The sequence below is a fragment of the Diadema setosum genome, chromosome 18 (genome assembly GCF_964275005.1).
Source record: "Diadema setosum chromosome 18, eeDiaSeto1, whole genome shotgun sequence".
Taxonomy (NCBI): domain Eukaryota; kingdom Metazoa; phylum Echinodermata; class Echinoidea; order Diadematoida; family Diadematidae; genus Diadema; species Diadema setosum.
In genome coordinates, this window is record NC_092702.1 from 5,425,330 (window position 1) to 5,443,376 (window position 18,047).

The window sequence follows — 18,047 nt, forward strand, 5'->3', positions numbered from 1 at the left end:
CCTTCCTTTTCTTCCAGAAATCCACCTGTAAACAAAATTTTCTCTGACCTGGAATGTCTTTATTCTATGCTGTAATTCATATTGTTGTATGTGGCTATGCTTCCAATTCAATGTGCTTTGAAAAGATTGTTGTCTTTTTTCAGAGATGGGGGGGGGGGGTGGAAAGTAGGACTTTTTATATAATAAAGTGAAAAGAAATCCTTGAAAAGACATGTTTATGTTACCTGCCCCACTGGTAGGGAATATCTACAGACAAAACTTTGGACACACTCTCCACAATGCCTCATTATTTAAACAGAACTTTTGAAGATAGTTAACCCATTGAGGATGGGCTAATTTTGCTACCACACGCAATTTCCATAGACACTTGCCCTAGTATACCCGGGACTCGTCCTAAACAGGTTAAAAAAGAAAAAAAAAAAATGACATTTGACTTTTTTCTCAATACAAAGAATGGGATGATGTGGAAAGCAGAATATCTGAGCATTAAATCTGTTCTTCTGGTTGTTTTTCCCCTTCCAGTTAGAGAGTACACCTGGAACCTCATCATCAAAGTTACCACCAAAAAAAAAAAAGAAAAAAAATGGCAATGTCTCTTTTTTTAAATTATTCATCACCACTGTAGAATGGGTGTATTGAATTTCATGTGCATGAAATCTGATGATTAATCAAAATCAAAAGTGATCAAGAAACCAATGGACTCATGAACCTGTGAGTGCAATGATGCGAGGCTGTTGGAATGGGGCTCCCAATATTCAAAGGGATAGTACAGTATTGGTGGAGATGAGAATTGGGCTTTTAACTTTTTGCGAGATACAATGTACCAAGAAAACACTTATGATATAGAACAGAGCATACCATTTTAAGAGGTATTCAAAGTTTATTTGACGAAAATCGGGTTTAGAATGACTGAAACATCCAAAAAAAAAGTAAAACAAAGCGATCGTAATAAAGTTTGGGTCCCACACTTTATTAGAATTGCTCTTTTTTTTTGATATCTCTGCCATTTCGAAACCAATTTTCATCAAATAAATGTTGAATTCCTCATAGAATTAAATGCTCTTTCATATTTCATAAGAGGTTTATCATTATCTCACCAAAAAATGATAGAAACCTGAAATTAGGTCTCAACCAAAACTATACAATCCCTTTAACATCTGTGTTCTCCCTGTGTGACCTCTTGAGCTACAGAAATCTTCTCTATTTCATATGAGAGAAAGAAAAAAAAAAGGAGGATCACTGAATGAATGAAAGGTGGGTGAGGATGACTTGACACAAAAACCATGTTGCAAGACATGTGATAGTTCAGAGTCCTTGACTCTCTTTTTGGGGCGGTTTCACCACAACTTTGGCAAAGTGTTCACCGTTATTTCCTGACACATGTAGTGTAGCAAAGCACAAGCATTGCAGGGGAACCCCCAAGCAATGGCTTGGCACCAATCTTCACAAAGACGAAATTACACATATATACGGATATGGTAGCTCTTTCAAATCATTTGTAGCAGGATGAGCATGAGAAACACCTGGAATTGTAACTCTACCGTATTTCATTTTCCCCACAAAAAAGCAACAGAGCAAAACATGACAGACATGACACAAACTCAAGTGTGCACAAGTAACCCCAAATCCTTCCAACAACAGTAGCCAATCACCCCACTGTCACCGTTTTTGTAAGAGAACCTCACAATCCCGAGGGTTTCCACGAACACAACTACGTGAGGTATCGCCTAGATTCCCAACTGCATTGGTTATTCACTCTTCTTCAAAGTCTAGGAAGGGAACAATGGACTTGGGTCACATAACAATGAATAAATAACCCCCGAGTTCAATGCAAACACCTCTGAAGAGTAAAAGAAAGGAAATGAAATGCCGATGACTTTCCAGTGGGCAATATCGGCTCGGTGGCAGGGCAATTTACACTTGCAATCATTCTTATTTACAGGAACTCCTGTCTACGATTCTTGGAAAAACGTCTGACATCCATCACTGAGTTCCCTCAGGCAGTAATTTCTGTATTTCCTCACTTACGATAAAGTGGGTAATTGGATGAAAGTACAGACTCTGACAGAAAAGACGACTTTCTCCCCCCCCCCCCTTTTTTTCCCCCTCTCTCTCTTTTTCAAGAGTGCGTACCCTTCGATTTCTCGTTAACATGTCATTCCAGGATATTGTCATTAGCGAAGGTCTGAATTGGCCTGCCCGTCGGCATCAACAACGACGGCACGGCTCTTTCTCAGCCATCCAGGTAAACTTTCCGGGAAAAGTCACGAGTGGACAACACCTGTGACCCATTCTTGACCTCGCGGCCCTTACTGGGTCAGTTATTAACTGCTGGGGGGGTTGCCACAAATGCCTGGTGCAAAGAGCTCCCCCCTGATCACTTTCACAATACCCCGGCTGTAATCAACTCTTTTCTCCCACAGAGATTCTGGGAAAATTAGTTTGAGCGGCAAGGAAAAGAAGACAGAGATTCCGGGAAAAATTAGTTCAAGTGGCAAGTAAGAAAAGGATCAGTCGGTCAACTATGGATAGGGGATGAGATTGACCATGGCATACTTGAATGCTATTGACTCCGTACGGATATACTTCTTGCACCACGCTGAACAGTTCTAGTTGTATAATACAATTCAGGAAGGACTAAAGCTGCAAGTAGTTCTAAGCCCATTTGCACCTCACGGGACTTTCACACAAAATGGCTGGAAATGCAGTAATTTTGCACTACAGTGGAAAAACTTTTATTACAGCGCAGTGAAAATTTTGAGTGAGATCTGATAGGTGATCACATCATTACCATCTGAGGGTTACAGTAGATCTTACAAGAATGTCGCAATGATAGTGATATTTACAAAGGGCTCATCATTTTGCTATAATTCACCATTATTTAGAAGTCTTGGGTAGTGAAACAATCGCTTTGGGAAGACATAATGAAATTTTACCCCCACCACCTCCTTCCATCTTCATGGATGTTCCAGCTTAATACTTTCCTCCGTAATTGCATCAGGCACGCAGGATATGCGCATGATGAAAAGGGTTCAACAGGACAATGACTCTAGAGCAAAGGATGGGGGGGGGGGGGGCACTATCAAAGCAACCTCCTTGATGTAGGGATACACAGATCATTTTGTACGGTCCAATGGACCTACCTGCACTGAAAACCCAAGTCTTCTTTGGTTTGTACATGTAAATCTCGAAGGAACAAAACTGTAACGGCATTCATGTCACACACCAATTGCCTTCGAATAACGGGGCTAAATGATAGCCACAAGTGTGTGTGTGTTTGTGTGTGCAAAACTTTTGGTATGGACTGGTCATTAGTGCAGTGACCTACATGGGCGCTGGGACTGCAACATTACATTTCAAATCAATGTTCAATTGATTGCTCTAGTTTCCCTGTTTGCTTCACTTCTTATCCTGTGGAAGCACAAAATGAGTGGGTTGTTGGAAACCAAGTGCTCCACTACCCCCCCCCCCTTAAAAAAGACATACATTAAACACGGTAACATAGCAGGAGTTCATATCTTTGCCCTCCTAATGACCCCTTTCACAGTCTCACCATTTCAATGGGCAAAGGTTAACATGAAAGATGTCGCCGGGAGAGAAAAAAAAAAGAAGTACATGCATTTGTTGTGCGACTTTCTTGTTTGTCGAAATACGGCATTGTCTGTACAAATTTAGAGGCATAATTCGCTATCCGATACAATCTTTTCAGATCACGAAGCCACAAAGAATGCCAACCATTGTTTCGCCATTATAGAAAAGCCCACCAGACAAACCAGAATGAATAGAACTACGCAATGAAATATTTTCATGACCGAGCATAACATTCCTGTGTTGTAAAGCTCCATTTCAAATGAAATAAAAAACAAGAAAAAAGTAAGTAAAGATTCTAAGGCCATGATAATTTCTCAAGATGAATCAATCATCTTGTTTACCTACTTGCAATACTCAAGGTGAGGAAGTTTGTTTGATTTAAAGGGAAAAATTGGGGGAAAAATAGCCTTCAATTGTGGAATTCACACTGATGAGAATTACAATGTAGCGGAATACAAATCTTAAAGGCATACAGTTGTAATTTACCATTTGCAGATGAAACAAAAACCCAGTTTTAGTGCTTCAAATAGTTCTAAAATGTGAATTAGGGATAGAAACCACCAATGTAAAAATTTTAACCAGTATAATCAATGTTAAGTATTGTTCGATATTCAAAATGTGAACAATAGTTATAATAAAATTGTTTCTAGACTAAACCGTCTACAGTTATGGTTTATTGAGAAAAAAAGTGATATCTCTCATATTTTAGGTTTTATTGCAAAATTTGTATATGGTAGGATGTTTTGTGATACAACTGACCTACACATATGCATCAGATGTGATAACTCGAACATTTAATTAATCACTGCTCCCAATGGTAAACAATACCTTTAAGATTTTTGCCAGTTTAGTTATAAAAATCTCACTAAATAACGCGATCAACACCGTTTCCCGAATCTCAAGAAATCTTATGATTTTTTCTGAATTGTGCTAATTTGTACTGTAGCAAGTGTGTAAATGCTGTCAGAGCAATTAATTTCCTGCCTTTTTTAATCCCATCATTCAAAACAAACATCACAACAGTGCACACAAACACAAGGGCAAGAGTCACCGTTCTGTAGATCATATCGTTCATGCATTTGTAGTTCGGACGGCAAAGTTTCGTCTTAGCTGCATATTTCTGTTCATCGGAACGGTGCCCAAAATCTCGGTATTTGGATTGTAATCAAGATCCCAATATTTTGTCTAGGTGCATTCGACACTACTGGGAGGTTTACATTTGCATGCTTTTTTAGTTTCATCTGGATTTAGATCGCCATTCTATCTGTAACGTGGATGGAGAAATTCACCAGTGGTAATGCTTAAGATTCTCCCCGTTGAATCACCTGGGGTTCTAACGTAAATAAAATGCAACCACATACAAATTGTAAGTTACAAAGCTCTATTTCTTTGGGTGGGGTGGTGTGGGGTAGGATTGGGTGGGTGTGGTTGGGTAAGGGAATGAAGAATGGAAGGATAATCAAAGGCACTAAAGGGTGACATGACGCACTTTACAATCCTTTTCTTCTCTGCAAATGTCATGTCATGAGTTTTTAAAGCATGAGGGTTTTACTTTGGTATACATTGTCATTTTCTTTCGTTCTTTCTTTCTTTTTTGTTGTCATGATGCCTACACCTTTCTGGCCTTTCAATGATGACATACTCGTTGAAGATGTTAACAGCCTGATGCTTTGAAGATGGCAGATCACCGATGGATGCTACATCAATACCCTTACTAAAAGTGGAGCTTTAATATCCTTAAAGCCTGTTTCAGGGTTTGTGTAAACCATCTCAAAATCCTGCATGAATAGTGCTTGTCAAAAGAGATATGTCATTCTAGAAACACATCAGATCATCTGGAAGAAGGGGGGGGGGGGTGGAGGGGTGGGGTGCGGGGTGGGGGCTTGGCAGCAAGTAATGAGACACAAACAATTTACATCCCTTCACCATCGGCTCTCTCTTGACAAGGAATCAATAGAGATTGTCCGTGATGAATTGCAGACATGAGAGCGGACAGAGAGAAAAAAAGGGGGAGATAAGATGGACACGACAAGTCGAATCCCATCACGGCTAGCTGAATCATGAATTCACAAGGGCTACATAAAGAAAAAGCTGAAAAGAAAAAAAAAATGGCGGAGAGTAGGAGGAGAGCGTGATTCTACCGACAGGGATTAATTCGTCCTCTTTTTATTGCTCCTCCCTGCGAAGAAGATTTCGGCCAATAATTGCCCTCACTGACAACTTGCCCAGTGTCTGACCTTTTCAAGAGAAGTCATCCCTTTTTTTCCCTTCTCCTTTCCTGCTTGCTTCTCTCTTGCCCTCCCCTACCCCCCCCCCCACCCCCCCCCCCCCCACCCCAATCAGCTGACAACTGTTCACCTTCAGCCAAAAGTGCAACCCATCACTCAGGTGACACTTGGCCATCTACTCCTGGAGAGTTTAGTGTGCTTCTAGGAAGCGTCTGCCCCCCAATTGACCCCCTGATTCCTGAAGAGCATTGTTGTCAGAGTTTCTACTGTCAGGCCAACAAAAGAGATCCGAGGTGCCCCTCTCCTTCCCTCTCTCTTTCTTTCACTCTTACTCGGCTGTTTCACTTTCACTTATTTTTCTGTAGAATCATTTCCCCCCCATGTCATTTGGAGCCGTTCTGATTAGCAAAATAACCTGCATGTGCTCAATTGCTTAGTGGATCCAGAGCTAGACTGCACACGGAGGGTATGTGGGCGGGCGGGGGGCACAGAGGAACCGATTTGGGTTCCCCCGAACTTTCCTCTCTCTCTCTCTCTCAGCCTGTGCACCCTATCCTCACCCCCTTCCCTCCCCCCTGCCTTCCTCCTCTCTGCCATCAACGACTCACTGTTGGGGGCCCCTGATGAAAAGCTTCCATGTAATATTTGTGCAGCCACTGAAAATGGCTGTTGACAGGCTCATCAGGGCAGCTTCCTGACAACAGAGAATCATCGGGACCCGTTCACATGCGAATACTAATCTGCCTCCACTACGCGAACACCAAACTGCAGGAGTCTTCTCTAAAATTTGCAATAAAAAGCAAATGTCGGAAAAAAGGGAGGCACATTCAACCCTATGTACTCTGTATGACCAACCTCACATTCAAATTGAATTTCAAAATGCTTAAAAATGTTTTCAAAAAATATTGTCATTTCGTGTCCATAGATAATCAGCCAGGACAGAAACTGCATCTCCTGTCAAAGCAGTCTAGATCTCTTCCATTTCAAACACATGGTTCTCTTAATCTGTCACACTTGAGAAGACAAAATCTTGTCAATCTGTTTCCTTTTTTGCTGTTAAAATATCAATGTCCTATCCAAGCTGCCGTTTGCATCTTGGCACAGATAAAAAAACAAAACAAAACAAAGAAACAAACAAATTAACAAACTCAAACAAACATGCTCTAAACAGAGGTAAAGGCATACAGCACACAGACAAACAAACAGACTCACACACAACCCATTTTTATTAAGTTGTACAAGTGCCTGCTACTGTAATGTGAGCAATCATAGATGTTTCTCTGGGCCATTCAGTTGTATTTTGTTCCTTTTAGAATGACATTCCACTATTAAATTGCTATACAAAAATCGTGGTTGCAGCTTTTGTAAGTGTTTGTTTGCTTGTTTTTCTTGCTAAATCGGGATTTTTTTAAAATTCTAACCTTGATTTTCATTAACACTCAAGCAATCATTTGAAATTCATCAGTGTATGACAGGTATGATAACTTAGGAGGGGAAAAAAAAAACTGACAGTGGTTTCCCAAAACTTTTGTATAAATCAGTAGTCAGTACTCAGTTGAGACTTTCAGTCCCAACTCAGAAAAGGCTATTCATTTAAAAACAAAATTTGTCATGAAACAGCCAATGCCATGAAAAGAGCCAGCACAGAAATCATTTCTTCCTTAATCCCACTTCCAAAAATACACATGTACAGTATATCTCTACCTTGATATCTCTCCCTAGAACAATGGCAATGTCCATATTTGGCAAGTACAGAGAATTACTATTTTCCACTCTTTTGAGGCCTAAAGCAGTGACCTATCTATATAAATGTCATCCAGCTTTTGATAACACTCTAAAATACTGTCTCTTCTCTTTTTATAGTTTTTCCTCTTTCACATAGATGAATTTATCAAAACAAATAAAAAAATTAATCTATTATACAGAACTGTTGGTTGTTTGGTAGAGTGAATTCAGTTTAAATACTTTTTCCTTCCTTGTTTGTTTGTTTGTTTTTATCTTCACTTTTGATCATCAGTGTGATTGACAACAAGCAGTCCAATTTTTTTTTTTTTTAAATTTAAGTAGTGGTATTGTAATTGCATTTTAAATAGTACTTTCATGCATGACAATAAAACATGATTTCATTACTTTGTTCTTTTTGATGTTTTGATTGAATGCCTAAAGCATTCAAATGTTCCCCCAACAAAAGTAATTAACTTGGTGACTCTTATATGGTTATTACCTCATTAGGCCAGAGAAAAGACAGAACCTGGTCTCTTGTTCAGACAATGCATTGACTTTGTGCTGGAAAATTTTAAGTAGATTTACAGGGTAGCTGAAACAGAATCGATTTTAATCTGTAGTGTGACAATGAGGAATTACTCACTATAAGGCTATGATTCTGGCATATTTCATTTTAGATTTCCCTCACTGAAGCTATCAGCCTGCAGAGGGAAATGCGAGGCATGAATCCCGTCGCCCTCTATTTTCAAACCACCCTTTTTACCCGCAAACCTCTCGCTCCTCGAACCCTGCTGCAGTTTAAAATTGGGTGTGAAAGTGAGTCAACGCTTGGGCCAGCTAAAAGGATGACAAATCTGGCACGAATTTGTACTCATCCTAAAGCACCGGGACAGTGGCCATTTCGAAATCAGGTTCAAAAAGCGGACAGCCAAGTCACTAACAAACCCCCAAAAGAAAGAAAAAAAGAAAGAAAAAAGAAAGAGTAAGAGGGCGAGAGAAAGGACAGAAAGGTAAAAATGGACCAGATGACATGGCTTATCTTTAAGGATATGATTTGCCAACATTTGCATCGCTCCATCACACGGATTACTACACGTCACGCCTCTCTGTTCCTGGTTCTCTCTTATCTTTGGTGCATGAATAGGTAAAAGCACAGACATATTGGCTCAATCTGTTTGAATAATATCGCAAGGACACTTTCAGTCTTCAGCAATGATTGCCATTACGTAAATTTTAGCATGTTTAAAAGAAAACCCAAAATGACCTACAAACCAGAACTGCAGATGCACTTCTCAAAAGGATACATTTTCATGGTAAACTAAGATGTGTCTGTGTGCATGTGCTTGGTTGTTTTAACCCATTGAGGATGAGTCCTGAGTATACGTACTCGGGCAAGCGTCTATGGGATATGCGTGTTGTAGCAAAATCAAACCGTCCTCAATGGGTTGAAGGGGATGGCTAGTAACTGATCAGTGGGAATCAGCGGGAATGCTGGGGGATGATCGTTCCAATCCTTGTGGGATTCATTTAAGAGTACATTATATATCTGTTGTTGTGTGAAAATTATTTGCTTCAGAATGGTCTCATATTCAAGTAATGTGCAGTACTGTTAACGATCGCCCCGTCACTGTACAGGCATGCTAACCTGGAAACATTTAACTGCACATTACTTACCAACCTATATTGTAGTTAAAAAATGATACTCTGCAATATATCAAATTTGAATAATTTTTTTTTTCAGCTTGCTTATTATCACTTCTTGAGAAAGTTCAAGTTTGAAAACCACTACGAAATGACTATACCTACTGATATTATGATTTCACTGGACATTCTTTCGAAATAGCGCACCACATATAACATATCAACATCTTTTTACAATAACCGTAGGAAGAAAAAAGTGACAGTGATTTTTTCACAACACACTCTTCCTAATATCATAAAACTTGCAGACAAGGTCATCCATGTAGACAGGGACAAAAATAAAAAACACAAAAGGACTATATTTTTTTTTTCTGACCAACTTTTTGAATTGTTCTCACAATCTCTCCACAGCAGACACATGCTGTGACACGCAGGCTCTCCATCTGGACGAAGTCCAAGCGGAGAACAATGCACTGTCATGTTTAGCGATGCCTGTGCAGTCATGTGACATGCTTTAAAACTGTCTTGCGCAATTTCACAATGAACGTAACAGGTCGCGACAGACTTGCGTCCTTCAAACCAGACTATCAAATGATGGGGCGTATTGTGTTTTGGGTGCGTGCCGTGAGGAAAGTGCAAATCCAAAGCACTGGGAGATATAAAAGAGAAATCTTTTTCAGTAGAATAAAAATGCATATGCAGCTGACTAGGCACAAATGCACCTGACCTCTAGATGCAAACTGCCTTACCGGTCAACATTTCTCCCCTGAATGGCAGAGTTTCGTAAGATTTGGAAATGGCAAGTAGGTGTTGTCATCACCAGTAGTAGTATTTCAATTTTTCATCCACAAAAATTGGGTGAATGAAACCACATTACCACATTCTGCCAAAGTGATATACATATGATATACATACAGTGTGAAAGTACATTGGGAGGGGAGTTTGGCTGGTTGTCAAGTTTCTGTAAGCATACACCATGCACCTACAAGCAATACCGGCAGCTGGTACAGCAGATTGGTGAATTTAAACATGAGGATAGGTACAGTCATCAGGCAGCCGTACAGAGCATTCACTCCTCAGTCTGTTCACGCCTCGAACACACGTCAACAAGACCACATCCTCAACTTAAGAACATTTCACTCTCAGAACTTTCACATCGCCTGGCAATGTCAATCTATTCTCCTGCCATAGCAGTATATCATTTCTCTTCCCATCTTTTGTCCAACCTATCCCCACCTCCCCAAAATACACATTGCTTCCAAGACTGAAAACTTCTCCTACTTCATGATCTCTTCTCTATCCCTCACTGAGATCTACCATGCATTTTTACTTTATCCCACTTTCCACATTTCCTTCCATTCTCATCTTGCGTTATTTCACAGTCATTTTCGACCTCTCATGAAGAAGGTCTGTTAACATCCATCAAAGCAAGACGGCCCCTATCCCTCCATACCCCTCCTCCCTCACAAAGTCTGGGTGCACAGCGCCAGGACCTAGCTCTCAAATCTGACACAGCCATCCCGTACCGTGAACTTGGCTTGTTCACTCCCGGCCAATCACGACCAGACACGTTGTGTCACATCGCGTTAGCTCCAAAACGCCGAGCGGCCCACATCCAGTCGCGGTCATAACAGAAGTGGCACGCTACTTTCAGATGCCATTAAGGTTGAGACATGCCGAGTGACATATCTGGGCAGTTTTCGTTTTTGCCGCAAATCGCGCGCACACATTTCTTCCCTGGCTCACGTGCCCTCTGGCCATTTAGAAAGAGACAAGCTGTCACAGATTATGTGTCTAGCCCAGAGAGGATCATTGCGACCTAGGTAGACGCTGGAGTCTGTTTTTTCCTTTCTAATTTCCTTCCCCCAAACATTGTGAAAGCGGCGGCACGAAAACGGCCCGGAGCCGTGCCACAGTGAAGTCATTTATGGCTCTCTCGAGTCGGGAGTTCCGCCGAAAGAAGGCCGCTTTACGACCGCCACGTTCTGCCGCACCCTAGGTTTTGCTGACAGCTTGCCTGCAGACAAGGGTGCGTGAGTAGTGCCCTGAAAAGTGTGGCAGTTGCAAGTATACAATAAAATCCAGAGCATGTTCCACATTTTATTGCACCAGTTAAAGTTGTTTCTAACTCTCTAAGCCCAGCTTAAAAGATGCTTGTCATCTGCAAATATCCTTCCTCAAATTGACATATTTCCTCTTGTCAAAGGGGGAGGGGTGGTGGGGGAGAATTGTGAAGTCCCAACAAAATCCAGAAGGAAGACCAATTATCAATTTTTTACCGGCTCTGCTCCGATCACACTTTTGCCATCTCTTCAGGTTGTACCTTGGTGTAGCTCGGCTCTCATAGTGACAATGCCCTTGCGAGGATATTTCTAACATTAGTTTCAAAATTATAACACTAGATCCATATGAATCACACAGCACCATAATGTTAACTTGTATGTCCACATTCTGTGTGAAACTATTCAATACATTTCATTATTTCATGACAATTGAGGTTGTCCTGTTTTGGGGTAACAACATGGTTTTACACACATATGTAGATATATATTCATATACATGTATATACATAAATGTAATGTATATATTTATAAATACTGTTTTGTTTTGTTTTTTCCACGAACAGAGATGAGGCTATGTTCAGATCATACAGACAAATCCTTTGGTACTGGTAGTCTTGAATTTTGTTATTTCACTGGCAGCATTTTAAGTTTGATATCATTACCTACTCCGTGCCTCAACCCCTCCCCCCCCCCCCCAACTTATCAACAGGTGAATGAAACGGCATTGCTATCTTGAACTCGTATGTGCACTGTGCATGGCTCATTAACAAATATCCTGGCATCAAGCTTGCCCGAGGAGAGCCACAACTCGCCTGGGCCCCCGTTTCATAAATTTGTAATAGCAATGTGGCAGTTGTCACTGATAACAAGTTTTATGAAATGGGGCCCTGGAAAGCACTGCGAACATTGAACCATCTCGAACTCAGCCACACACAAGCCACTCCCTCGTTGAACTCGGGAGGCAGTCGATTCACACATTCGTTGTCTTTGTCTTTGTTTGACGGTTCATGGAGAGGGCTGCAGGAGCGAGCCAACGAGTGGATGACAATCAAACGTAGCGGCCTCTGGGAACAGGTGACCCTTCTGCCGAAAGCTTGCACCTGTGCACAGCCAACAAAGGAGACAACAGAGACTTTTGGCCGGCCTCTGCAAGAAGCTCCATCTCCCCTCACCGAGCGAGAAGGGCCTGCTACTTCCATAGCCCTTGCGAGTTTGTTTTGGTTTTTATCTATCTGTTTGTTTGTTGGTTTGTTTATTTTCTCTTTCTCCTCTCCTACCTCTCTCTCTCTCAAAGACAGCTGTGAGCAATGCCGGGATGCTACAATTAACTTGTACTGGTCTGCGGTCAGTGGATAGCTAATGCTAGGGTTAGCAAGCTCGTTTTGGGGGGTTGGATCCCAGCAGCGAATTGGCAAATCAGAGCAGGTGTTGGTACGAATCCAAGAAAGCTCCATCACCGAACACTCCTTGCACACAGCCCCTGCTGGTTCTGACTCAAGATGACTGGTAAACCCTACATACGACCCTTTTTGAACACCATTTGAAAGTACAACCAACAGCTCAGTATTACTTTAGATCAGATTCTTTGATAGATCTACGGTATCATTTGCCTGGAAAAAAAAACAACAAACAAACAAGATGATTTCAGACTAAAAGCAACAAATAAGTGAAACTTTTATTGAACTCCAAAATTAATTGGAAGAGTGTAACCAATTTTTCTCCACTAATCTCAAGGTAGACTTTTATACACTGCTGTTCAGGGATACCACATCTATCTAGCTATCTCCTTAAATACATGTTGTCACTTTTTGCCTCACATTATTTTTGTTCCAAACGACATCTGTGGCAAAGCACTTGCTTTTTCATTCTCCTGAAAACTAGTAAGACCTCATTGTTGCATTGTGGTCTCTGTCTTCATAGTTCAGCTTCATTTCAGACGAAAATGCTTCCATGCTTCTATTTTCCACTCACAAAATAACAAATGTCCATTGCACAAATTCTCTTAAGCTAGAATAAATCTATCGGCAAAAGCAATACCTTTCACAAAGTAATTCTACTGCAGAATGATGAAAGAAGTAGGGCTGGAAATACACAAACATACACGTAGTTGAAAATATGCAACAAGCAACCTGTGCCCAATATTTTACATCTAAAGAAATCTACAATCAGGGCCGAGTATCCCGAGTAGGAACAGAGCTTGACTGCGATTGGCTGGATAAAAAGATGGTCATTTATCAGGTGGTGGCATCCAAGCTTGTAACCGCCACTCCTGCTCTGCTGTAGGATCTTGATGACTGGGGAGCAGATAAATGATGTGGCTGCTCTAGCACCCCATAGGACATTTCCCTCCCCTCTTCATCACTTTGGGGATGAGGATAAAAATGGAAGCAGCGTTGGCACGGTAACGAGCACAACATCAGCTCCGAGCAGGAGGACCAGTAAATCATGAACAATGGTTCATTATAAATGATTCATGGATCTAGGCTGGTCTTCTCAGCACACGTTCACCTTTGGTGATTTAGCCTGTCTCTAGTGACAAGTTTATTTATGTCTCCGAGTCCTAACGGAACGGAATAAGGAGAATAACGAGGTCTGTACCTCGAGATGGTTGGCAATTTTCCAGCATGTTGCCTGCTTGGCTTCATATGAATATATAATGAAAATGAAACAAAGAGAGCACAAATATTGTGCAAACTTTTAATGAGCACATCACTGGCCTTTTCAATCACACATTAGCTTTGAACTATAAATGAACCAGGACACTCCTTAAGTCTGCATTGAAGTTTAGCAGGTATGCAACAAGAAATAAAATCACAAAGTTTCAACCTATGGTGGTAAAAATAAAAGGTGATTATTGGAAAGCTAGTCCTCTCCATCGACTTGAATTTGAAATTCTCCTCATACAAATCAAACCCATGAGCACGGAACAATTTCAGCTCTGAGGACATTTTAGAATATCACTGCCAAACTAAAGAATACTTGAGAGGGAGGAATGATGAAATGGTAAATGCGTATTCGGTGTATTACAACAAACCGCACATCGGTTTTCCCAGTTCAGATCTCACATCATGTATTACAGACTAACTGAGCTGATTTATAAAATCTGCCACAGATCCCAGTGATCTAATGTTGAACCTTCTCTCCACTCGACAACCAAGAGGAACCCTCAAGTTTCTTATTTCTCTCTTTCTCTCCATCTATCTATCTGTTTGTCTATCTATCTATCTATCTATCTATCTATCTATCTATCTACATTGTATCTATCTATCTCTTTTTCTTTCCCACACAAAACGCGTAACATATTCAATATCTGACCAATTTACCTTGGACTTTGTGCATTAACTCAGAGACATGATTTGCACTTTGCAAGAAATTGTAAATGAATAAATGCACAAATATATGAATAAACGAATAAATGGATAGATAAATAGATAGCATACAATGTACAAGCAAACACGCAAGCAGACATTCATGAAAATTTCAAGAATATCACGGCAGCTGACTTTCACTGTGGGGCAGGCTCAGAGTCTGCACACACACACACACACACACACACACACACACACACACACACAGTACACACACACACAGAGGACATTTCATCACATTCACACACTCCAGCCAGCAAGGGAGGGGAAATGAGACTTACTTTGGTGGGTCCAGCTTGGGGTTGGCGTTGGGCTCATCCCTGGCCTGAGCAGCTGGCCTCTCCTCTGCCTCAGCCTCTGTTAGGATCTCCAGCTCCAGCTCCAGTTTACCCTGCAGGAGATAGAAATTGTGGTATTAACATTGATATTGTTGTCTCACATGAAAAAGATTAATATTAAAAATAGACAAGCACTCGCAGGGTGCAGACCTCCGCCAAACCAACAACCCATTTCCACCCAACATAGAAAATTTTGTTACATCATCAAGTTCCAGCTGTGAGAGGTGCCTTGCCCACGCAGAGCACAAAGTGTGCATTTGTAAACCTCCAGTGCGTGCCACTTTCATTATCTTCACAAGTATTATTTAGTAAGAAATTATTTCAGAAGTATTTTCATTTCCAAGCCATTTCTCCTTATTTTGAGTGAAGAAAAAAACAAATTGGAAAAACATCTACATTCATTTTACAGGTATCTAAAAAAAAAAAAAAAAAAAAAAAACTAAGGAAAAACATATACTACCAGAAACACTGAGTTTCCAGCCTAGTTGTTCTAGAAGTTAATGCTTTCACAAATAAACATTATCTGCATTTTCATGTTTGACCTTTCTTTCAATGGGAAGGTCAAAGAATTAAAGTGCCCCGTGCAGAAAGGATGCGGCTTAGCCAAGTCATGGCTATGGGCATTGGAACTCTGTCCTCCCTTGCACAAGAGGTATTCAGGGTGGGAGGGAAAAGCAAAGTGGGCGGGGCGAGACGCACCGTGATCTCTCTCTCGCCAGTCTCCTCGCTGATGACTGGCCACCATCCCTTCAACCTCTTGGCCTCGAAGAGAGAGACCAGGGACGGCTCCTTCTTGCTCGTGGCGTCGGGGAGCTGCTTGAGGGAGCACTGACGAGCCTTCTTGGTTGGGTTCGGCATGCCGTTTAGGTTCAGCTCGATGGATCCTGGCAAAAACAAAAGGGGGGGGGGGCGAGCACAGTTTTTACACATTATCTTTAATTCTAAATCCAAGTTTACATCTAAAGTTTGCGGCAGGTGTCTGATTAGCAGTGCTGCTGTCAAACTTTAACCCACAACCATTGATATGTTAATTCCCTCACAGATTTAAAAAATACACAAATTTGTCATCACAAATTTGTCTTCTATGTTTTGTTTCGTTTTTCAGTCTTCAGGGCAGCTTCTAGTCAGCCCTGCAACAAGTGTACATAATATCTGCATCGAATATTACACTGAAAATATGAGTGGAATCTTTGCCAATTGATTTGAGTTAAGAGACAATTCCATACATTGTTTTTCAGCCAGTTAAACATCAAGTTTTCAGAGTAAGAGCTCACTGATTGAACAGTCCAGAAAGAGTGCTCTTTTATAATTTATTGGCATACATTAATGTGTAATCATTAGTACACAAGGTTTGAAAGTCCTATATGATGAAGCAACTCTTCTTACATAATCTTCATTGTCATATATAATAACACTTTATATATTGTTATCAAATGCTGCTTTCCTTTCTACACTGAAGATTAAAGATGATTTCATTATCAAATCAAGCTTACAATATGACACTTCATGACTCGATGTATAATCTGCAGCTTACACTAAAATATTGACGTGTGAAAGGAACAGAAGGTAAACAATATATCAATACATACTACATCTATTTTGGCATTTAAACTCTTAACCTATATTGAAGCGTTTAAATGCAAAAACAGATACATCCATTCCTATCAAGATATTTGAGATCAAAGCCGATGAAAAGCACAGAAAATAATTAGAATATATGTAATATCTTTAAAAATATTTCTTGTTATATATCAAGTGCAGTATCATTGAAGAGATTCTATTTCTATCTATTTGATGATGACCCTAATACTTTAACCCTATTTAAACTGGAGGGTCAAATTGACCCCCCTTCGACATTTCGCGTCACGATTCCGTAACACGTAAAGATTTTGCCGCGTCTTTAATGACTTTTTTCATTGAAGTCTCCCGCATATTTTGAGACCAAATTTACGACGTCCGGGTACACCGTTCTGAATTAATTGATTCTAGTGTAGATAAGCTTGAAAAAGTGCATGCAACAAATTTTGGCAAAAAAACAAAAAAACAAAAGGTCGAAAAAACAATAAACTACATAAGAAATTAACAAAACAATAAAAAACAAAAGAAATTGATTTTGATTGTGCTATTTTTTTACAAGAAAGTTGTTTGATGCGTCTTGAGGAACTCTGACACAAAAATTTAGCAATCCTTCAGTCTTTTTAATGGAGTTATACGTAAAAATATAATTTCATGCATAAATTTGCATATTTATCAAAAATAGAAAGCCAATATTTTTCTATTCTATGACCATGTAATCTTGTAGTTGACATCCGACTCTATCTTTAGGCAAAATTTTGCGGCGATCGTGTGATCGGCGGCCGAGATCTGAAGGGGGGGGGGGGTGGTCAAATTGATCCCCCCAGTAGAAACTTGGTCTCAAATAGCCCAGTTAAAATAGGGTTAAAGAATTTGAAAATGGCATTTATCTGTTTTGCAATCAAATTCCTTGTGTATATGACCAGGTGAACTCACCAAGGAAGTCATCTGGAGAGAACTTGTCGTTGTCCCAGATCTGGCAGATGAGAACCGGAGGCACGTGAGTCTCCGTTTTGTCCAGGCTCCAGAAGTGTTCCTACCGGTGCATGATGGGATTGAAACAGTTTGAAAGCGTTAAGATCAGAGGTCAAACGTTCTTTTCGAATGCGGACACTACTTCTCGTAACTTGTAAGGGACAGCAAACCACAGCCTTGTAGAGGGGGTGGTCATCTTGGCAAATACTCTAAACTTACACTCAAGTTTTAATATTTGTACATGGCTCTTGGTAATGGTATAATACGGGTAAATTTCAAACAACCACCAGTGCATTCCTGCTCAATCTCCCCTTAGCTTTAAAAGTTTGTTCCCTGTGCAACACATATACTTGATGCTGTTGTTATTGTTGTACGAGTGCAGTCCTAAAAAGGATCTACTATGTTTTGACTATGATATTCATCATCATTGTCCGAATGGCGAGAGCTTTTACATATTTTAACTGCAGAGAGGGAGTTCTGATTTAAAAATACTGAGCAAATCCACATCATGACAAACTGTGATTCTCTCTTTGTGAAAGTGAT

The 18,047-nt window shown here is 40.5% G+C and overlaps 1 protein-coding gene across 1 annotated transcript in view; it reads right to left on the minus strand.

Annotated features, from left to right (window-relative positions):
- The window catches only part of LOC140241652 (myoferlin-like), a 188,884-nt gene that overhangs the window by 14,188 nt on the left and 156,649 nt on the right, over nt 1-18,047 (minus strand). Inside the window, exons 48-50 of the mRNA XM_072321395.1 lie at nt 17,466-17,565; nt 15,654-15,838; nt 14,898-15,007 (exon numbers count right to left, since the gene is read on the minus strand). Coding sequence (XP_072177496.1) covers nt 14,898-15,007; nt 15,654-15,838; nt 17,466-17,565 — 395 coding nt within the window. The remainder of the gene's footprint in view (nt 1-14,897; nt 15,008-15,653; nt 15,839-17,465; nt 17,566-18,047) is intronic.